A 25,005-nucleotide genomic window follows, 5' to 3' on the forward strand; every position below is an offset into this window, starting at 1 on the left:
ACTATCCATCCATCTATCCATCTATCCATCTATCTATCTATCTATCTATCTATCTATCTATCTATCTATCTATCTATCTATCCATCCATCCCTCCATCCATCCATCTATCCATCTATCCATCTATCCATCCATCCATCTATCCATCCATCCATCCATCCATCCATCCATCCATCCATCCATCCATCCATCCAACCATCCATCCATCCATCCATCCAACCATCCATTCATCTATCCAACCATCCATCTATCCAACCATCTATCTATCCAACCATCTATCTATCCAACCATCTATCTATCTATCCAACCATCTATCCAACCATCTATCCATCCATCCATCCATCCATCCATCCATCCATCCATCCATCCATCCATCCATCCATCCATCCATCCATCCATCCATCCATCCATCCATCTATCTATCTATTTATCTATCTATCTATCTATCTATCCAACCATCCATCCATATATCTATCCATCCATATATTTATCCATCCATCCATCTATCTATCTATCCATCCATCCCAGACGCAAGACGTGCACATACTCACCAGTGTAGAGCACACTCAGAATTGCACAATTTTGCATGGGTGCTTATAAGAAGGTGTCTGGTGCACATGGAGAGGAAAAGAGTGAGATTTGTTTATCTTCAGCTCCGTCTGCAGTTATGGGAGGCCTACTGTCAGGTGCGCTCCATCTGCTCTCAGCTCAGAGGAAATGACATCACAGACTCCGCCTTATCCACCGACTCGTCCATGGATGAGTCTTCAGAGACGCTGTCGGCTAAGGACGTCCCAACAGGCAGTTTACACGCAAGTCTTCTGGAGCTGCGCAGACTTACACAAAACCTGCTGGACGGCAATGAATCAACGGTAACGATCAGGGGTCAATTTTGAAATATATCGCCTCAAACATACAAGCCAACCTAGCTATCCAAAATACATGTAAAAGTACTGACTACCTCATTAGATATATTTTTAGAAATGGTTCACTGGGACAAAATGAATCAAATAAATAGACTGATTTCAAATAGAAGATCAAATTTAAGCAGATAATTTGCAGCTAGTTATCTATAGCAAGTTACGACCCAGCATTATACATCTTTTATTAACTCGAGGACATCTTTGCTTTAACAGTTTACCATCTGATGTAGTTATGGGTCGTTCTTGAATCTTCAATGTGATGATTCCTCTCAGAGAGTGATTCATTCCATCACACATTATTCAGGGGAGATGATTAATTTCGACTGTATATATTCTAGGGTTGTCACGATACTAGAATTCAGTACCAATCGATACTGAAATTTTTAAAACGTCCATTTCATTTGAGCGTATTCTTAAACAGCGCTGATATTCCGTTCTGTTCACATGCTCAACAGAAATGACTGTGATTGGCCGTGAAGGTCATCAGTTCACTGAACTCACCGCTGTTTATTGAGTGTAACCACAGATACTGGGACACTGGAGCTTTTCAAAGTCATGTAGATCAGCTGGTTTGTCTATAAGCTGACATATGAGAGATCTTTTAGAAATTAAATCTTGGATGAATCAAAACTTCCTTAGATTAAACAGTTCCAAAACTAAGGTCTTACTAATTGGCACCCCTACTAATGTTAGCCAGTATAAGGATTTCACACTTTCAGTTGATAATGTTCAACCGTCTCCTTCTACCCATGTGCGTAACCTTGGGGTGCTCCTTGACGCACAGCTCAGTCTTAACTCCCACTTTAAACACTTAACAAAAACTGCTCTTTCATCTCCGCAATATTGCACGGATTAGACCATTTCTGTCACGACCTGATGCAGAGAGGCTTATCCATGCCTTTATCACATCACGTCTTGAGTTTTGTAATTCACTTTTTGGGGGTTTACCTACAAGTTCTCTTAGAAGATTACAGTATATACAAAATTTCGCTGCATGGGATCTGATACACACATCATCATGCCACCATATTACTCCTGTACAACAACAATTACACTGGCTTCCTATTAAATCACGGATTGATTTTAAGACTTTGATTTTAACCTTCAAAGCAGTGCATGGGCTAGCACCTGGTTACATCTGTTAGAGGTTACACCACAGCCCCCAGTCTTCATTCGCCATCGGGACTTACCCTGTTGCTGTAAACTCAAGACCATGAGTGGGAGGGCTTTCTCATACAGTGCGCTAAGCTGTGAAATGCACTACCCATCAGCATTAGAAATGCTGCCTCTCTGGACTGTTTTAAGAAACTCCTTAAGACTCACCTTTTTAGCATTGCTTTTAACTTAGGATGATCAATTTGTTAACTTTTTATTCTAACTTATGGTTCATATTCTTATTCTTTTATTGCATCTTTTTTATTGTTGTGCTGTTTTGCTTGCCTTGTATTGTTAGGCCCAATCCCAATTCTATTTTTGTACCCCTACCCCTTCCCCCTTAAAACCAAGTGTGAAGGGGAAGGGCTTCAAAATTTACCCATAAGAATTGGGACAGCACTACAGCACCTGCACACTTCATCAGATGTCATCACAATCTTTTGGCTTATATGAGATCAGATGACCATGTCTGCTGTAGTTATTCCAGTTGGGTTATTTCTTGGTATTTATCTTCAGGAAATCACTGAAGGCATATATTATGTTATCATAACGATCTAATGTGGCAATAAGATCGTAACTGTACTCCGCATTAACACAGTGGCCATATTCATCTATGTAAACACATGAAAACAACATTAACATTATAGCAGACACTGTAAAACGCTCATTCCCAGCCACTAGACATTTCTGACAGGGTTTTCGAGTGTCATCGAGTGTCAGAATGTTGTGGGACTGCTGTACAGGAGTTATTATTAGGGATTATAGATTGCCAAATTTAGCGTTTTTTTTTAAAGCATGACGGTAAAACACAAACGCGGTTATTAATGTATTAAAGCATGTGTTTGTTGTTTGTTGTAAAAGTCTGTAATAATGACAAAAAAATGAATTTGTGCATCTCCTTACTTCCGGGTTCACCAATACTGCCGTTGTGGCTGGAGTATTCTGGGAAATTTTCTTACCTCTTGGTTTCGAGTGTGGTCCTGAAAAATCTTTGTTCGAAGAGCTATTCACCCCTTCCCCTTAGCCCTACACCTTCAAGCTAAAGAGAATTGGGACACCCCTACCCCTTGACGTGAATGCACAAAACGAGGGGGGTAGGGGTAAGGGGAAGGGCTAAGGGGTAGAACTGGGCCTTAGTATTTTGCCTTGTAGCACTTTGAGTTTAAGAAAAGCGCATTACAAATAAAATGTATTATTATTATTATACGCTGATGAATAGCGGCTTTAAAACACTCAAATGTTAGCGGGAAATGTCGATTGGTACCGAATTTCAGTATCGTGACAACTCTAATATATTTGAGTCTTATTTCGGGTTTAAGTAAATCGTTCATCATGTGAAAGACATAGGCCAATCATATGCAGTCAGTCACAAAAAGATTTGATTCGTTCACTTCTCAGGTCCTCAGGTTTGAGTCGTTCGTCTCTTTACTTGCTGTCATGTGATGAACAAACGACTCAAAAACTCGAAATGTGAACTAATCACGTGTCCTTCCAGCATTGACTAAGCTTATTTGGGAGTCTCTGTGTTATATGAATGACCGACTCAAACTTGTAGACTTGTCAGAAGAGTTGAGCTGAGATAATCATAGACCAAATACCCAGCTAAATGATTAATCATTATTTTCTCTTTCTTAAAACATTCTAGTTAGGACCTGTTTGTAGTATGGTCAACATTTTGGCTAGATGTAGATGTGTTTGGAAGCAACATTCGTAACATTTTAATGATATTTTGTCATATTGAATACATTTTGCTGATCAAGACTCAAGAAAGGTATGAGTTGGTAAAATGATCCGTAGACTCTTCTCTCGTAGAATGAACAGAACTGTGAATAGGAGTGGTGTAATTTGACGGGAGAGACAGAAATGAGCTATAATATTGTTTTATTTGTGGCTCTTTTGTAGAGACATTTATAATTTCTATTATGTAACAGTTAGCAGTGTTATTATTACCAATTAGGCATATCTCTGGGGGCTCCAAATGTGTGTGGGCCCTTAGAATCCCCCCTCCTCTAGCAGCACCCCTGGTAACAATCATCACACTGAAATGACCAGGCTTTACTACAGTATTGCAGTTCAGCCTATGTTTGTGTGTTTTCAGGGATCGCGGCGCAGCGATGAGGAGGTTTTAGAAGAGCAGGTCCGTAAACTGAGCGAGGAGCTGCGAGATCTCAGAGAACTGTATGAACAGGAGCAGGAGAAAACACACAGCAGCCAGGAGGAGGCGCTACAGCTACATAATCAGGTGCAGACACGTACTTGTTTGAAAAACCAGGCATTTTAAAGTGTCCTATTATTGTGGTAGAGTCTCCTACAACAGATTTAATTGCATCCAAACGAGATATTGGATGAGTATGAACTGCTGGAAGTGTTGTTTTAATGAAAGTTCATACCTCATGCTGAATGAAAAAAAAAAAAACTCAACATTTCAAGATGCAGATGTCTGTGGTCTGCACTGACTGGGTAGGTGCAAAGAGTGTCGTGTGTGTGTGGAAAATCCTGTCGCAAAACGCGGTGAAAAGTCCGGTAATAGTTTGATTAAGGTGTTTACATGTCTGTACTGCACTTCAATAATGCGACTAAAGTCGGCATACTCCACACTTAATTCGATTTCTCTTTAGTTCGATTGTGACTATAATCGAATTAAATTAAAGAAAAATTGCTGTTTACATGGTTAACTCTTAAACAGAGTATAGTCTTAATCGCATTAAAATCGAATCATTGGTGTCCATGTAAACATAGTCAGTGTTTGGAATAACAAATAAGGCTTTTTAAAAATTCTAATATGCAGTAGAAACAGTAAAATATTTTTGCCATTTAATATAATAATTTATATTTGGAATATATTTAAAATGTCATTTATTTCTGTGTTTCTTCAAAATCATTCTGATATGCTGATTTGTTGATGGATTCTCGTTGGTTATTTATTAATATAAGTTCTTATTATTGTCAGTGTACAAATATTCTCTGTATTGTCGTGGCAACTATTATACATTATCATGATGCTATATAAATAAAAAACAGCATTTAATAATCAAAAATCTTACTTATTTATATTTAACATTATACAGTTGAAGTCAGAATTATTAGCCCCCCTTTTGATTTTCTTTTCTTTTTTTAAATATTTGTCAAATGATGTTTAACAGAGCAAAGGAAATTTTCACAGTATATCAGATAATATTTTTTCTTCCGGAGAAAGTTTTATTTGTTTTATTTTGGCTAGAATAAAAGCAGTTTTACATTTTTTAAAAACCATTTTAGGGACATAATTATTAGCCCCTTTAAGCTAATTTTTTTTTTTCGACAGTCTACATAACAAACCATCATTATAGTTGCCCAATTACCCTAACCTGCGTAGTTAACCTAATCAACTTAGTTAAGCCTTTAAATGTCATTTTATTATTATTATTAGAAATGAATTATTCATTATTAGAAATTGTTATTAGAAATGAATTATTAAAACTATTATGTGTTAAAAAAAAAAATCTTCTCTCCGTTAAACAGAAATTGGGGAAAAAATAAACAGGGGCTAATAATTCTGACTTCAACTGTATATGGCTTTATTTTCACTTTTTCAGAGAAAAATGATTAGTTTAAAAAAAATCATTGATTGGGTTATAAAATCTGTTTATAGTTTCCACAAAAATAGCAAATTTTTTCAACACAGACTAATTAATAATGTTTTTTGATCAGCAAATCTACCTATTTGGTATCACTTTATAATAACTACACACTATGAACCATTTATTAAGCAAAATAAAAATTTAAAATAAATCATTAGCAAATTATGAAAGTACAATTATTAAGCACATTATAAATGTGGTTGTAAGTCAAGAATACAGCATTTGTAGCTGCAGTTATAAACGGCTTACTAATGTTTATTAATATAGAGTTAACACTTAACATATAAGGAATTCACTATTTGCTAATGCTTAATAAATGACTCATAGTGTGTAGTTATTATAAAGTGTTACCACATATGTGAATGATTTCTGAAGGACAGGCTGACACTGAAGACTGGAATAATGATGCTGAAAATGCAACTTTGATACAAAGGAAGAAATTACTTTTTACAAAATACATTATACATTTTATAAAATAATCAAACAGAAAACTGTTAAAATAGATTATAATATTACATAAAACATTTTCAACAACAATACATGTCTCTATTCTAAACATAAATACCTGAGTTAATTCATCTGTCCTGTGGTTGCTCTATGTATCCTGAAGGTGGCGCTGCTCTCGGTGGAGGTTTCTTCTTCAAGAGAAGAGAACGAGCGGTTGAGAGCAATGACAGAAGTACACGAACCCAACGAACAGTTGCAGAGTGCTATACGAGACAGAGATGAAGCCATTGCCAAGTAAGACACTATTGAACATCAATAACTGCACACTTTATTATACAGGGTGGGGCATTTATATGGATACACCTCAATAAAATGGGAATGGTTGGTAATAATAACTTCCTGTTTGTGGCACATTAATATATGTGAGGGGGTAAACTTTTCAAGATGGGTGGTGACCATGGTGACCATTTTGAAGTCGCCATCTTGGATCCAACTTTTGTTTTTTCAATAGGAAGAGGGTCATGTGACACATCAAACTTGTTGTGAATTTCACAAGAAAAACAATGGTGTGCTTGGTTTTAATGTAACTTTATTCTTTCATGAGCCCTCCCACAAACAGGACATTTAATATCACCAACCATTTCCTTTTTATTAAGGTGTATCCATATAAATGGCTCATCCTGTAGATCACCTAAACAGTAGAAGATGTGGTTCATTTATTTGCCCTAAGCAAGCTAGCCAGCCAAGATGTAGGTGATTTTCTTTTTTAGCCTAATATTAAATATGTTTATTTTTTTAACTGATCATTGGGAATTAAAGGTTCAAGACACCCTCGAGTATTTTTTGAGATTTTAACAGATTTGTGTGTGTTGAGCATCAGTTAAGACACCGTTAACACCTTTCAGCTTTAATTGTGGGGAAAACTGGATCATTTTGAGCTTTTGTCAGCTAATTTCATCTAAAATAATTTTTGGGGCGGATCAAAATCGTTGACGTAGCGCAAAACTGTAAGTGGAATGATAACGTGTCGGTTTCTCATTATTATTCATAGTGGAGTTTTCTTATCCTATAAGAAGACCCTGCTTCCTAATTATTCATGAGAGCAGATGCTTTCTGAAAGCAAAGCAGACCTGCCAAGCTGTGAGACCCAATGACTGGGTTAGACCGCATCTGCACGGCATGGGTCATATATATGTTTGTTTTCATTGATGATTAAAAGTACACACATCCTTTACTTAAGTAGAAGTACAGATACTCATGTTTAAAACGACTCTGGTAAAAGTTGAAGTACTGACTACACTTTTGTACTTTGGTAAAAGTAAATATGGCCTGAAAAACCACTTCAACCACAGTCCAAAGACATGCGGTACAGGTGAATAATAGGTAACTGAATTGGCAGTAGTATATAAAAGTGTGTGTGTGTGTGTGTGTGTTTCCCAGTACTGGGTTGCAGCTGGAAGGGTAGTCGTAAAACATATGCTGGAATAATTGTGGGTTCATTCTGTTGTTGCGACCCCTGATAAATTAGGGACGAAGCTGAAGGATAGTGAGTAATGATAGGTAGGTAACTAGACCTCACATCCTATTGATACATTATATAAACTAACTTACATTTCCAAATTTTATGTTAAATGTTTGTTGCCAATTTTATGAAAGTAGCCAAGCAGCATCGCACCAACAACAACATTAGCACCAAAATATCGCTCCAAAAGTCGGCCCATGTGTCATCATCCTGACGCAAACTCTCAGCGGTCACCATGTAGTATTGTGGCTGTTAGTGTACAAACCTTTACAATAAAGCACTGTTTTTCATGGTATCAGATTAAAAGATCAGAGAAGCCCGTGCAGTATGATCGGAAGTAGACAAAAGGCTTAAACATTTAAACGGCATGTTTTTGAACTGGAATGAGCATCTCTTGTTTACCTGTGATCCGAATGAGCAAAAGGTGTCTTATTACAGTGTTAACAGGGCAGGATCAGTCATGTTAAATTCGCAGACTCCCTCTGTCATATCTGCGTAGTCATCCTAGCCTTTCTCATAGTAATCTTCATAAACTAGCCCACGTACGGTACGAGCAGGCGCGCAACGAGGAAAAATAGACTGATTGCATCAAAAATTTGTTCATATTGTGCAATGACAAGAAATAATATAGATCATGCCACCAAAACATATGAAAACGAAAGCAACATCAGTGGTTTAAAAAATGTTAGTAGAAAGTAAAAAGTTGTCAGAAAAATAAATAGTGGTGTAAAGTGATACCAGAAAAATCAAGTACAGTAACGAAGTATTTGTACTTCATTACATTCTATCTCTATCCACGGGGTTTGTTGCATGTTTTCCCCCATGATTCTGTCAGGGCCGATACAGCAAAGCTGTTGGTTTACACCAAGCAGTTTTGTCGGGAGAACTGTAGGCGAATTGCTGAATGGCGGACTTTTATCAGTTGAGTTTGTTACCATTCAGACAAATCGCCTATATCCGTGCTGCAGTGTTCGCCTATGTTTAAATCCTCCAGAATACCGGCAGGGCTAATGGTTGAAATAGACATGGCAAGAGACCTTCTGCACTGCTATCCACTGTGTCTGCATTCAAACCTGGGGATTGAGGAGGAGAGAAGTCCTCCTCATTTATAGTGTTTACATAAACACGATTATTTTTATGATATAATAAATTGTGGTTGTGTGTATATGAAATTACGAATAACAAATGTAGCAGGACAATAAATTACTGTTTATTTCTTTGCATTTTAACTTTGTAAACTATAAAATCATGCGTCTCCTCATGGTTTGTGTCTCATTTTGTGAACCAACTGACAACAGTTTTTCCCCTGCTCTGCAGGCCACGCCCACTCCTATCTCTGCTCGCAATGCTCCACGCCCATTATGAAGCATTTTTTTTTTAAATTTGAACTTGAACCGAAAGAGGGGGGTTTTATGACCATTTAATAAAAGGCAAGTCAATGACTAACAGCAGTCAAATAAAACATACATGCAAAAAAATATATATATAGCTTTTGCTGATATTTTGCTATTAAGCGACAAAGCTTATTCTCCAGACTAGTCATTCGCATTAACACACAGCACACTCTCCGTCTCACTAGCTGATGATTTCTCTGGATTTGATCATTCATCAAAACATTTGGGATAATGTAAGTAGATAAGTCAGCAAAATACTGTATATAACACCGTTCTAGTGTTTTTCTTTCAGATTTTAATGAAAGAAATCAAACATATTGTGCCTTTAATCTCAGAAAAGGATTAGTTTTTACTAAAGCTGGGCTGAGACTAATCACGATGAAGCCCATCCAAAACTAAAAGTTTGTTCAGACATAATAAATATACACAGTACACACACATATATTATTTATATATAAATACACACATGCATGGACATATTTGAGAATTTTTATTTATATTTAGATATAAAATATATATGTATATGATCACAGTTAGGAAGTGATAAGGTACAAATACTTCACTACTGTACTTAAGTAGATTTTTCTGGTATCAGTACTTTACTCCACTATTTATTTTTCTGACAACTTTTTATTTTTGGTCCTTACATTTTTACTCAAATATCTGTAGTTTCTACTCCTTACATTTTAACCAGGCTCGTTACTTTCGTTTTGATGTGTTTGGTGGTGTGATCTATATTATTTCTTGTCATTGTGCAATTGGAGCCCCTATTTGATGCAATCAATCTATTTTTCCTCAATGCGCGCAGTGGCTTTTTCAACCAAGGCTATCACGCACCGTATGTAGGCTAGTTTATGAAGATTACTGTGAGAAAGGCAAGGATGACGGGGTGAAAAATATAGCTTTTTTGTAAAGATTTGTACATTTAGTACTAAAACAATCAAATACTTTATAAAAACTGTATGCATTGAGACTTATTTCCTTTATTTCCGAAGAGTTCATATTTCCTAATACAGAATTTATGCTGTTTTACAGTTTTTCTATTTTTTTTTAATTTATTGACTATGATTTTACATACAGGCATATTAATCTTCAATCAATTTTTGTAAACAAATGTTTTACAACAACAAAAGTAACTATACTGGGCAATTTCTGAATAAAATATAAATGCAAAAGATCCTGAATTTATCATGTGAAAAAAGATCAGGCACATGTTTTGTAGGTTGTAGTCACGCCTGTGTATGTAGCTTTTAGCATAGAATAAATATATTACACAGAATTCATGTCTATCCATGAAATAAAATATCCACAATACCCTGGAAAAAACACACTAAAATAACAGGTTATGTATGAGAGCTGCTGAAGCAAAAAAAAAAAAGTTAGCAGTCAAAATTTAACTTTATTTTAGCAAAAGAAAATATATTTTCAATCTATTTAATAAACAAAATTCAAATATAAAATGTAAAAAATTCAATATATTTTGGACAGAATTTAGTGTAAAATGCAAGACATTATTTATAAAGATGTACAGGCCTACAGAATTATTTTTATAGTGTATGAACATGAATGGCAACTGTTGTTTTTAATCCAACAGTCGCAAAACTATATAATGAACGCTGAGAGTTTGCGTCAGGATGATGATACATGGGGGAAAACCGGATATTTACCTACAGTACGTAGTAAACCTAAAACATTTAGTAGTAATTGGTAGTTTTTACTTAAGTACATTTTTGAGGCCGTACAAAAGTGCAGTCAGTACTTCAACTTTTACCACAGTCATTTAAACATGAGTATCTGTACTTCTACTTGAGTAAAGGATGTGTGTACTTTTGCCATCTCTGTAACACTGTACAGTAACACTGTTACCCTGATGAAGGCAGATCTTTGTCGAAACGCGTAGGTTTCTTTTAAGATTTAGCCATGTGAATAAAGGCTTTTTAAATTTTCAACATTTTTCGAATGCCTTGGACTAATTTCTGTTGATGTTTTGATGAATCCCTCACCCAAAGAGCACCGACCAAATATTTGAGTTACCCCTGAGCGCTTTTTGTTTGTTTTTCTGTATTTATGCAAATTGTTTTGTTTTTATGTACAGTTGAAGTCAGAATTTTTCTTTCTTTTTTAAATATTTCCCAAATGATGTTTAACAGAGCAAGGAAATTTTCACAGTATGTCTGATAATATTTTTTCTTCTGGAGAAAGTCCAATTTGTTTAATTTCGGCTAGAATAAAATCAGTTTTTAATGTTTTAAAAGCCATTTTAAGGTCAATATTATTAGCCCCTTTAAGCTGTATATTTTTTCAATAGTCTACAGAACAAACCATCGTTATACGATAACTTGCCTAATTACAGTAACCTGCCTAGTTAACCTAATTAACCTAGTTAAGCCTTTAAATGTCACTTTAAGCTGTATAGAAGTGTCTTGAAAAATATCTAGTCAAATATTATTTACTGTCATCATGTCAAAGATAAAATAAATCAGTGATTAGAAATGAGTTATTAAAACTATTATGATTATAAATGTGTTAAAAAATCTTCTCTCCATTAAACAGAAATTGGGGGAAAAATAAACAGGGGGCTACTAATTCTGACTTCAACTGTATATGTGTATATATAATACACACAAATATATTATGTCAAAACAAACTTTTATTTTGAATGTGATTAATCTTAACCCAGCACTCGAGATATGACCATTTCTGCAGGCTGTACCTGTTTCTGCCAGTCTCCACATGAAGCTGAGATGCAGTTCAGCAGCTCTTTATAATTTCCTCTACCACAGGAAGAAAGCGGTGGAGATGGAGCTGGCCAAGTGTAAGATCGACATCATGTCTTTGAACAGTCAGCTGCTGGACGCCATACAGCAGAAACTCAACCTGTCTCAGCAGTTAGAAGCCTGGCAGGTTAGTCTCACACACACACATCAAATTACAAAACACATCAAGTCAACCTGGAACAACTCAACATGAGAACAAATCAGCACTGACCACTATATGAAATGTCCTGTCAATACAGCTGGTCTCGACTTAAACTTTGTAATGTCTAAAAATAAATCTGTAACACTTTATTTTAAGGTGTCCTTGTTACACGTTTTATGTGCTTACATACAGGTATGTGCCCACATGAGAACCCCAAAACATTGTGCAATTCTGAGTGTGCCTCACACAGGTGAGTGGCCTTGACAAACCACCTGTAGAAAAGAAAACACACTCTTTTATCTCTGACACTTGCACCGACACACACTTGCAATCTCTATTTAAAAAAATAAAATAAAAAAGTGCATTTATGAAGTGCGCTTCACACAGGTGAGTGGGTTTGACAAACCACATGTAGAAACACAAAAAACCAAATAAACAACAACAACAAAAAAAACACTTCCCTTTGTCTAGCACTTAATTACTTAAGAGATGATGCCAACCACAGAGCACTTCTAGAGGTATCTATAATCCTGGACCAGGCCGCATCCTGAGCAGATCCTGTGGAGGAGCGGAGAGCGTGAGACTGATTCCTGTAAGACCCCAATGACAGAAGAATCTCCGCATTGATCCCATGGGCCAGATGTACACCAGCCGGTGACCTACTCACATCTGCAGTTTCTCTAAGATGGCTGTCCAGCGTTCTCCAGCCTCCGGCACCTAGACTGCAGCTCTGCACTAAAAGTTTGGCCAGAAGAGAAATGGTTGTCCCCAACTGTGCCTGGTCTCTCTCAAGGTTTTTTTCTTCACTTTTATCACTTGGTGAAGATTTGCTTCTCGCCGCTGTCGACACTGGCTTGCTTGGTTCGGGACCTGTAGAGCTGCGTTTTACATTTACGCTGTAACAAGGACACCTTAAAGGTATAGTTCATCTAAAAATAAAAATGACCTCAATTTATTCTCCAATTTTATGAATTAATTTCTTCTATTGAAAACAAAAGAAGATATTTTGAAGAATGCTGATTGATGGCAACCATTGGTTGTCGATGGGTCCCATCAAGTAGCATTTTTTAAACCATCTCTTTTAATTTCATTTAATTTTGAGTCATAATATATAGTATAATTTTGGTTGTATAATATAGTTTTGATTAAATCATAAATATGAAGCATGTCTGGGTTAAGGCTGATTTATACTGTTGAGCGATCACTGTGACCCACGGCACTTGTCTTGCACATAGTAGTGCATTTATAATTCTTCACAGGTGTTTTGTTTTTTTCTGACTGCTTACGTTGATGTACAAGTAGCTCAAACTCGTTCATTCAGGGGCGGGAACCGGCAACAACTTTAATCATAAGGTAAACACAAAACAAAAGTTTCCATCTGGAGCTCCTTTACAGGACTCATTCATTGTCTTTTCGGCTTAGTCCCTTTATTAATCTGGGGTCGCCACAGGGGAATGAACTGCCAACTTATCCAGCACATGTTATATGCAGCGGATGCCCTTCCAGCTGCAACCCATCACTGGGAAACGCCCATACACTCTCATTCACACACGTACACTACGGACATTTTTAGCTTACCCAATTCACCTATAGCGCATGTCTTTGGACGGGAAACCGGAGCACCCGGAGGAAACCTACGCGAACACGGGGAGAACATACAAAACTCCACAAAGAAATGCCGATTGACCCAGCCGAGGCTCGAACCAGCGACCATCTTGCTGTGAGGCAACAGCATTACCTACTGCGCCACCGCATCGCCCCTTCACAGGATTCGACACTTGTAAAACACTCGCTCCAACGGGTCCCGCCTACACTTGTCACTGCTACCAAGCCGACCAATCACAGAGCTTGCGTCACGCGTCGTTGTGACGTGTAGTTCTATTTTTTGAGAGGTGCATGTCAGTGTCGGCGTCAGCCATGGCGAGGACTATGTGACCGCGTGAAGGCTGCGCCAGAGCACATGCGTGCGCTTTATGCAGAAGTATAAATCAGCCTTTAGTGTACTATCTAGTGTGCGTCTTTGCTAAAAAAAAACAGATTAAATAAATTGTGTAACAAATGTATTAGAAGTAAACAGAAGACAAAGATGTGAAATTAGAGAGAAAAGCTTAAAGGAACAATCCACTTTTCTTTATGGAAATGTGCTCATTTTAAGAGTCTCCTAGGGTAAGAGTTGAATTTACCATTTTACAAACTCTTTTCAGTCAATTTCCAGGTTTTTAAATTTGAATTGGAAGCTTTCCATTGGAAAATGATCAAAAATGCTAACGGTCTAATCTGATTCAATGATCTATGCTAAGCTAAGCTAAAAGAGCTCCCGCCAGACCCGGAGATCAGCTGAATGAGTTTAAAACTGGTAAAACTTGAGTGTTTCAATCTAGGGGAGTTATTAAATGCGCCCATTTACAAAAAAAAAATGGAGTGTTCCTTAAAAATCTGTTTATTACATATGATGTAGTCTGTGTTTTTGTGCTAACATGACCTAATGTAACTCCATTCCGCAAAAACTCACCACTTTAACCCTCAGTTTAACAGATTTATACACTACTTTTATCAGCACTTTGTAATCCTGGAGCAGTACTGTAAATGCTGTTTTTGTGTCTAATGAACAGCAGCTTCTCCTTCAGCTTCTTCCTCTCTTCTTTCTCCTTCCTTTCTGTATGTTTAAAGTCAACAGGAAACGAGGATTATTATCTTCAAGACAAATTCCTTCTCTTATTTGCATATATTAAATTAATGCATCGTATTAACAAGCTGAATACATAAATACAAAATTAAATACAATAAATACAACATATTTAAGATAAAAAAAATTGAAAATACAACTGATATCTTATTTATAAATGTTATTTATTTTATAATATTTTACATTTTGTTTATTAGAGTTTATCACTTTTAATATGAATATAGTTTTGACAATGAAATGGCCTGAAAATATGAATCATTTTTTTTACATTTACCTTAGAAAAAAATTTACTCTACAAAAATGTTGTTTTGTAATGAAAGAAAAAAATGATAGTATGCATACATTATAAAATATACATATTATAATAGTATATAATATGCGTATTATAAGGGTTAAAGCAATAACAAATGCGTGGAGACACTCTGAGGAAGATCAAAAATCAACTTTCATAGCTTTAAAGGAAAATATTCCAGATTTAAGTTGAGTTTCATGTTGACTTCAAACCTTTCTTGAGTGCATGAATGTGTGTGTGTGTGTGTGTGTGTTGTCTGCAATTTCAGTCTTCTGCATAACAAAACAAGAATAAATACTTTTGACAGTCTATCTGTTGATCCCATGAATGTGTGTGTCAGAAGTCTTTAAACAAAATTGCATCGGCACTTGCAAGTTGAGCGTGTAGATGAGTCTATTCTATGGCAAGTTTATTATTTCCAGTGGAGGCGGGTGGCTTGTGCGCACATATTGGGAGCAACACTGGCACCTTCTAGGCGCACCTAGTTAAAAACATCTTCAGAGTGCCGCGAGTGCACCGCGAGTCATGTGATATTTACCTTAGAAAAAATAACTCTACAAAAATGTTTTTTTTTTTGTAATGAAAGTAAAAAAATTATAATATGCATACATTTTAAAATATACATATTATAATAGTATATTGTATTATTATTGTATAGGGGTTAAAGCAATAACAAATGCATAAAAACACTCTGAGGAAGATCAAAAATCAACTTTCATAGATTTATTGGAAAATATTCCAGATTTAGGTTGAATTTATCTGTTGACAGTCTATTTGTTGATCCCATGAATGTGTGTTTTGGAAGGCAATCTGTGTCAGAAGTCTTTAAACAAAATTGGATCAGCACTTGCAATTTGAGCGTGTAGATGAGTCTATTCTATGGCAAGTTTATCATTTCCAGTGGAGGCGGGAGGCTTGTGCACGCATATTGGGAGCAACGCTCGCACCTTCTAGGCACACCCATAGACTAGACTTCTAGGCGCACCCAGTTAAAAACATCTTTAGAATGCCGCGAGCGCACCACGAGTCATGTGACAAGAACTGACAGAGCAGCTTCATATTTTGTATAGAATATACACATTTTGGTAGACTAATTATCTCAGACAAACATCCACTGCTTTTTAATTTTCTCTATGAATAAAACTTGCAGCATTAGTTTGTCAGCTTGTCATCTTCTGAGAAAACGGTTGATATAACTGTAAATGAAAACATGGTCATCATGCCAACTTTCTACTATAAAAGAAGCAACAGTTGCCCTGCCTCTAAACTCTTCTGATTGGTCCACTGCTTTAGACCTGACATTGATGAGCTGCGCTGTGTGTAAAAGTTGAAGATCTTTCAACTTGACACGGTGCCTAAAAATGCAGTGCTTCAAAAGATGCGAGACCTGAGCGTAATGCTCACACGTGTCCATTGAAAAACTATAGAAAAGTAGCACATTGGAAAGGAGGAACGCATTCTGTGTGAACAGCCCCTTATTCATTCATTTTCCTTCGGCTTAGTCCCTTATTTACCTTATTTATTTATCTATCGCCACAGCATAATGAACCATCATCTATTCCAACATATGTTTTACACAGCAGATGCCCATCCAAGCCAGTACTGGGAAACACCCATACACTCTCACATGCACACACATACACTACGGCCTTTTTAGTTCATCCAATTCACCTATAGAGCATGTGTTTGGGCCAGCTGGCATTTCTGTGTGGAGTTTGCATGTTCTTGGCGTGTTGGCGTGTGTTTCCTCCACGTGCTCCGGTTTCTCCCACAGTCTAAACACATGCGCTAATGGTGAATTGGAAAAGCTAAATTGGCCGTAGTGTATGAGCGTGAATGTGAGTGCTTATGAGTGTTTCTCAATACTGGATTGCAGCTGGAAGGGCATCCGCTGCGTAAAACATATGCTGGAATAGTTGGCAGTTCATTCCGCTGTGGCGACCACTGATAAATAAAGGGACTAAGTCTAAGGAAAATGAATGAATGAATGTTTTGAAGAAAGCCCAAGCTATTCTATGCAATATGAGTTTCCATTGTTCCCATCAGGGCATTATTTAGAGAAAACCATGAATTACCATGAATAGAACTAGAGATTATTTTATTACGATGACCATTAAAATTAAGAAGTAATAAATACAAGTTAATATAAGTAAATACATAAAAATAATTAAGTAAAAAATAAAAAATTATGTGTAGCAGTTGTTTTATTAACACTTTTTATTAATGATTTATTCTTGTTTTATTCATTAAATATAATTAGGAAGTTGTTTATTTAATTTAATGTGTGTTTTATGATGGCAATGTTGGTTACGTGTACATGGAATTTGGCGAGTATTTTAGGACCTTGCTGCAATTTTTGTTTTAAAAAATTAGTGGTGGGCCGTTATCGGCATTAACGCGAGACTCTTATCGCACGATAAAAAAAAATATTGCCATTAATCTATGACTTTCATCTTGATATTTTAGCGTGGATGTATACCTGACCGGTGAGCCGTCAGTTCGGCAGTTTCACTTTAACTCATGAATATTTCATTCATGCCCCCGTGACATACTGGGTTATTAGACGCAAATGAGTAAAGGACTGGTGAAAGTGTTATGAAATTTAATAACGCACGCCAAATAAAAAATAAAAAAACTTCTGCAATGTGTGTGTGTGTGTGTGTGTGTGTGTGTGTGTGTGTGTGTGTTGTGTGGTCCTTTACTGACAGCTGCGTGTGTGGATCTTGTCGGAAAATACAGCGAAAAGTCCTACATGACGGTAATAGTTTAATTGCGATGTTTACTTCAATAATGTCACTAATATCTGCATACTCCACATGTCTTAATTCCATTTCTGTTAGGTTCAGTTAAGTCTTTAGTCGCATTAAGGTAATCAAAAATCTCTGTTTACATGGTAGACTCTTTATCAGAGTATTCATATTAAAGTATTGTTGCCCATGTAAACATACTCAATGTTTGACACACCGTCAGGGCTCTGTGAACTTGGCATTAAGAAGCAGCATTTTCTGTATGTACACATCAAAAGCAAGTATGAAATCGCTGTTTGGAGTTTATGTAGGCCTGCAGTTCAAAATACATGTTTAACTGAATAAACAGTTAGTAAACACAAGTACATCTTATTGAACGTCATTTATTTTCATCATCAATTATCATAGCAGAACAGTTTCTCAAGCAGTTTGTGATGCATTTTGGAAACAGGAGATGAGCCCCTGGTTTAATGCGCCACCTGGCTTGAGAAAACCGTTCTCAAAGACTAGCACACATATTCTGAATGCCTTCGGCAGAATTCAAATGAGCCATTTTAATCTAGAATAATTCCAAGATTACAGTGAGATTAATCTAGATTTAAATTTTTTCATCTATGCCCACCTATAAATAAAAGTAAAGTAAAGTCTTAAATACAACAGTATGCTTGACACCCCTGATTTAGGACTTTTATCGCTGATGGACTTCCATAGTGAGTGCGCGTGTGTGTGTTTAACTCTGGGCTTCCCTTGTCTCTCTCCGCCTGCAGTTTGCCTCCTCAGGGCTGTTCACTGTATGGCTCTTGTGGTTTCTGATCTAGTGGCCTTTCTCAGCCTCCATTCGTCCCCTTCTCCCCTCTGGTCAATCCCTCCTGCCTTAGAGGTGAGGTGAGCGGAGCTAACCGTCCCCATCATGTCCATCCTCTGGGTCACCAGGTCATGGGGTCATGAGGTCATGGGGTCATTGTTATGTGCTTCACCACCTGTTCTTCAGTGCATGCTCACACTATTTCTGATGTCGTGGAGTGAATTGTTCACCTGTAGGTTTAAGAACAGTGTTGTTTTGGATACTTCAATGGTATTTAGAAACGTTTTGAATTAGATTTGATATTTTATGTTTTTATTTAAATTTGTTTAGTTTTTGGTAATTTTGCTTCGTATTATTGGCATTTTTATTGCTTTTAATATTTATTTTTAGTTATAAATATTAGTTAGATTATTCTGTTGATTTTATTTCAGATTTATTGATGTTAGCATTTTAGGATCACTGTTCAGTAAAGCTTTTAATAGTTAATATACTACACTACCTGACAAAAGTCTTGTTGCCTATCCAGGTTTTAGGAACAGCAAATAATAACTGGATTTCTAGTTGATCATTTGGTGTCAGAAGTGGCTCATATGAAAGGCAAAGGCCTCTAGATTACGCTTATTTTACCACAATAAAATATGATCATGGCTTGATTTTGAATGATTTAATTATGACAGTAAGGTCTGACTTTGCTTAGACAAAAGTTGTCACTTAACAGAAATAATGTCCAGAAAGCATTCTTTCAAGACTTCCAGAGTTCATCAAGAGTCTTTGGATTCATCTTCAATGCCTGCTCCTTCATCTTACCCCAGACATGCTCAATAATGTTCATGTCTGGTGACTGGGCTGGCCAATCCTGGAGCACGTTGAACTTCTTTGCTTTCAGGACCTTTGATGTGGAGGCAGAAGTATGAGAAGGAGCGCTTTCCTGCTGAAGAATTTGCCCTCTCCTGTGGTTTGTAATGTAATGGGCAGCACAAATGTCTTGATACCTCAGGCTGTTGATGTTGCCATCCACTCTGCAGATCTCTCGCACACCCACATACTGAATGTAACTCCAAACCATGAATTTTCCTTAACCAAACTTGACTGATTTCTCTGAGAATCTTGGGTCCATGTGGATTCCAATAGGTCTTCTGCAGTATTTGTGATGATTGGGATGCCTTCTGCCACTTTTCCAAATGATCAACTAGAAGTCAAGTTACTATTTGTCAGGTAGTGTAATAATCAAATTATTTTAATTATTAAGTGTTGTCTAACAGAGCAAAAACAAATTCAAAGTATTTCCAATCATATTCTACTTTGGAGGGCGTCTAATTTCATTTAATTTGGCTGGAATACAATAAAAAAAAATACAGATATTTAAAAAATTTAAATATTGTTAGCTTCCTCAAGAATCCTCACAACTCAAACAAATTAAAATAACGTGATGTTGTGTTCCCTGCTATTTGCATGTGTTGTGAGAAAATGCAGCATGCTTTTTTTGTTGAGTTTGCATTGTGAGGATTTGCAACACGTATGCTGTCAAACCGATGAGGATCTTTTCTTAACTTGCTGGCGTTTTTTTTTTGTAATTGCATGTGTTTTCTTTAATTCACCCTTCGCTAAGCCCCACCCTCCTTACTTACTGTGAGATATCCGAGAAAGCCAGACAAAAAAAGGACTGCAGTACGCATTACAGAAGTATATTCACCACATAAGAGGCAACCGATTATAAAATAATTGAATCAGAATCGAAGCTAGGTTAGCCTAGCCGCCTCATACGCCGACCATTCAACAGCTTAGTTCAAGCACAGCAGGAGAGGAGAAAAATAATCTAATAATAACTAATTAAACCGTGATTTCTCTATTTTTAGCCAAAAAGCCTGCTAGACTATTGTGCGATTTAAAATATAGCGTTACTATCCGACAAGGAAACACGCATGGACAGCGCTTCTACATAATTCACAGGAAGAGCAGGCAAAAAGGGGAAATTGATGGATTTGTGCTGAATATTAGCATCATTGACCCATAACAATGTACAGTAGCTATAACTGTCAGTGTGTTTGTGTGCTTTTTAGACTGTTTCTATTCTAATTTGCAGTTAAGTGGAAGAAATAAATCAATTTAAATGCAAATCAAAGTATAAATAGCAGAAGTGAACAAATAGATGTTCCCTACTAGCAAATATTAGTATATATAAGTATATTGATCGCAAGTGCTCAGTTTGTGATCACATCTCGGTTTTGTTCTGTTGATATGTAATTTCAAATATTCGTAGCTTCGGTTCTATCACTGAATGTGTCAGGAATATCGAAAACATTCATTCATTCATTTTCTTTTCGGCTTAGTGCCTTTAATAATCCGGGGTCATCACAGTGGAATGAACCGCCAACTTATCCAGCACAAGTTTTATGCAGCGGATGCCCTTCCAGCCGCAACCCATCTCTGGGAAACATCCATACACATTCACTCACACACTACGGACAATTTAGCCTACCCAATTCACCTGTACCGCATGTTTTTGGGGAAACCGGAGCACCCGGAGGAAATCCATGCAAACGCAGGGAGAACATGCAAACTCCACACAGAAACGCCAACCGACCCAGCCGAGGCTCAAACCGGCGACCTTCTTGCTGTGAGGCGACAGCACTATCTACTGCGCCACTGTGTCGCCTATATCGAAAACAAAACCAACTTAACTCCGCTCCTTTAGCGCCCCTCACAGAGCTTGATCCACGCTGGCATTTCTCCTCTTGGGTTTTAGGTTTTGAAAAGGGAAAAAATTCCACCACCCTGTCCAAACTTAAAGGAGACCGCTTGTCAGATTTGCACAATGCTTTAGCCTGTTTCCCTCACTCGAAAGCTTGACAGAGCCCCTGCGCGTAGCTACGGATGCTGAGCCACGATTGTTGGGTGGCGGTTTTTGTGTGTGGCCAGCCTGATCTCACGAGAAAACGTAAGAATTTTACGTTTTGACAGTTTAGTGGCTAATTTGTACGAATTCGTACGAGTTCAGTCGTACGAAATTGTACGATTTTAAAAAGGAGGCGTGGCACCTAACCCCACCCCTAAACCCAACCGTCATTGGGGGATGAGCAAATTGACTAAATTGTACGAATTAGATCATACGAATTTGTACGAATTAGCCACTAAATCAAAACGTTACGAATTGCCGTGAGATTGTGTTGGTGTGGCTTAGCGAAGGGTCAATTGCACCAGGTTAAACTCTCTCGGCCACCATGATTTTAAGCTAGACTTAAAACATTAAGTGTTTGGGCCTTTCTAACACGTACAGGCAGACTGGTTTGTCTATTTACCAGGCAGGGATTTGAGTCGAGTGTCTCAGAGCAGACATTATAAAGCCAGTGTTCATGTTCATCGTCTTCACTCACCGCACAGTGTTCGAGAATAAAGCGCTGAATGACGTGTGTGTTTCTCTCTCAGGATGACATGCACAGAGTAATCGATCAGCAGCTGATGGACAAACACCAGGAGGAGTGGAAGGATCCTCCGTTCTCCTTCAGCAGACGAGGAGCCGCTGCTTCCAGACCAACACAGCGCCTGGCAGATCGAGACAAGCCACTCTTTTCATTCTTCAAGAAGAACTGAGATCAGGAGGAGAGAGAGAAGAGGACAAGAAAATACAGGAAGACTCAATCTGCAGATCAGTGGTTCTCAACTGGGTTGGATGATTAACACTAATATGCATAACTGGTTGCATTGGTGCACTCAAAAATATGCATAAAGAATTTTAATATTAACAGTTAAAACTGTGAGATCCACATGGAGGGAGAATTTATATGCAACTCAAATAACTCCAAATAACTACATTTCTACATTTTTATATTTATATACTCAGGCAAGTCCAAAATTAATCATACCCCTGGCTTTTATTCCACAATGATGCTTTTTATTATCCTCTTATAATTGTCTAACTATCTCTTGGGAGAAGCCCGTCTCATTTCCGGTCAAAAAAAAAACTGGTTGAATAAAAGTAACTAAGTCAGAGGGTATGCCAGGGGTATCAATAATTTTGGCCTTGACTATATGACTGTACACACACACACACACACACACACACACACATACACTTAGACCCCATTTATACTGCTAGTTAAATGTGACCCAATTCCGATTTCCTGCTCAAATGTGACACAGATAGGATCTGTTCTATGATCACGTAAACATGAAAAAACGCATGCATTCGGATATTCAGAGATCGGTTTCAGGCCTCCTTTATATATGGAAATAAATCAGATCTAAATTGGATATGTGACTATCATGTAAACAGGCAGATCAGATTTATTAAGGCATTCCGTTTTGTACGTCATTAAACTTGCGACAATGTGGTGCTTCTCCACGGTTTAATGACGTAGAAGGAAGAGCGTGTGTGGAGACGCTGATGCGGTAAACAACAACAACAGAGGAAACACGGAGAAGGAAAGTGGTCAGTCAGCACAATTTGCTCCCACCAGACCGGAGATCTCTCTCATACCCACAAATTCCTCTGAATGGTGGAGGACACCATTTTAATCCATAGGCGCAAGCTGCGATGACGGCCCTTTCCCTCCTCCTCCGCCTCAAAATCATTTTAAAGCTGAACTTCGGATATTTCGCAGAGCTAAAAGCAAGACAATTTCTTCCATGGTGGCTAGTGTGGCGCAGATGCTAGAACCCGCATTTACGCATGCGCGATGTCATAAATTGTATGGCGAGTGTAAACACATGAATCGGATATTGGACTCACAATTAAAAGTGTGTAATTGGACAGGCAAAAAAAAATCCTATATAGGCAACAAATCGAACCTGACAGTGATAATGAGGCCATAGATACTGATGTGCTTTCATTGGTAGTATAGATGCAATCAAAGATATTTATGGCAATTAATTAATTACATTAATGTAATTTAAATATATTCGCATTGTTTGAAATGGAAAAAAGTATAAGTAAAGATAAATTTAGATTTAATTTTTATAAACAAAATAATTTTTCATAAATGTAATTCTAATGAATATTTGCATTACTTGCACAAAATAAAGCAGATCTAAATGTACAAGTATTTTTTATAAATATAAATAAAACTATATTTTGTTAAAATATAATTTTCAAATGCTATTTATTTATTCAGTTTAATAAATACAAATGTATACATGTAGATATTTTGATTGATGAATTTGAACTGCATATAAGTTGCATATATATTGAATTTAAACGTTACCAAAGAACATTTTTCTCAGTTCTAAATAATTTGAAACTGTTATAATTTTTGAGGGCAGAAATCTGTTACATTATTGCTTAAATGTTATATGGAAATCTAATTTATAAATCTAAAACTCTATTTAATAAATATTAATACTCTTAAACTCTAAATATTTTTAAGTGCATTTAAGTGCAACCAACAGTTACATAGAAATCTCGAATAATGCATTCAAATTTCAATACCAAAAAACGCAGTATAAAACACTTTACAAAAAGTTTCTATTAGTTAATGCATTTATTAATCTTTATTAATGTTAGTTAAAAAAATAAAACAATTCATTGTTAGTTCATGTTAACTCACGGTGCATTAACTAATGTGAAGCAAGCACGACTTTGGATTTTAATAATGCATTAGGAAATGTTGAACTATGATTAATGAATGCTGTACAAGCATTGTTCATTATTAGTTCAAGTAAGTAAATACATTAACTACTGGAACCTTATTGTAAACCAAAAACACAGAGGCGTTTATGGGGTTGAGAACCACTGCTCTACCAAACCCAGTCGTCTGACGGCTTTCAGCCATTCTGCACTTTATCCGTACCTACAAACCTCAGTCGGAAACAGCACGAGGCTCTGTTCGACTGGTTTTCCAGAATCCTCCAGTGCGTTTGGCCTGCGAGTGCCTCAGAAAAGCTTCTCCTCAGCTCACTGCCAGAGGCTCATCACAGATCCAGAGACCAAACTCAGGATGAACATCACTGAACGCTCTTCAACATCAGCTTGTAGATTCAGGCCCGCACACAGTCTGTGCTGATTTCAGGAGAGAATACATGGAAGGATATGATAAAACTACAGTATTATTGAAATGGTGATGAGATGATAATGTCACAGGTGTCATGGCTGCTGCATTTCGCCATTTGGTTGCTGTTATTGTGCTGCTGCATATCCATTTGGGGGGGGGGGGGGGGGGGGGTTGGGGGGGGCTACGAATATTAGGCTACGAAGCGTCACAAATATTGGGGGCTCGTCCGGGATCCTCAGTTCTACCTTTATTGTTACATTCATGGTGTTGAGTAACAAAAAAAAAAAAAAAAAAGAGAAGCAAGACTGACATTTCAAATAGATTTTATTTTTATATTCAGTCAGCAAACCTTTGGTTACGAAGCATCACCAAAATTGGGGGCTTGTCCGGGATCCTTTATTTTTACTTTATTGTTACATTCTTGGTGGTGAAAAAGAAAAAAGGGAAGCAAGAGGGATGTTATATTCAGTCACCAAACCTTAAGCTACGAAGCATCATAAAACTTGGGGG

At 37.1% G+C, this 25,005-nt stretch overlaps 1 protein-coding gene across 1 annotated transcript in view; it reads left to right on the forward strand.

The window, feature by feature from the left end:
* bicdl1 (BICD family like cargo adaptor 1) overlaps positions 1 to 22,115 on the forward strand; it is a 90,377-nt gene extending 68,262 nt beyond the window's left edge. Inside the window, exons 6-10 of the mRNA XM_056464142.1 lie at positions 652 to 870; positions 4,175 to 4,318; positions 6,307 to 6,437; positions 11,843 to 11,963; positions 21,935 to 22,115. Coding sequence (XP_056320117.1) covers positions 652 to 870; positions 4,175 to 4,318; positions 6,307 to 6,437; positions 11,843 to 11,963; positions 21,935 to 22,099 — 780 coding nt within the window. The 3' untranslated portion in view covers positions 22,100 to 22,115. The remainder of the gene's footprint in view (positions 1 to 651; positions 871 to 4,174; positions 4,319 to 6,306; positions 6,438 to 11,842; positions 11,964 to 21,934) is intronic.
* Positions 22,116 to 25,005: the final 2,890 nt, after the last annotated feature.

This window comes from Danio aesculapii, chromosome 8, assembly GCF_903798145.1.
Source record: "Danio aesculapii chromosome 8, fDanAes4.1, whole genome shotgun sequence".
Taxonomy (NCBI): domain Eukaryota; kingdom Metazoa; phylum Chordata; class Actinopteri; order Cypriniformes; family Danionidae; genus Danio; species Danio aesculapii.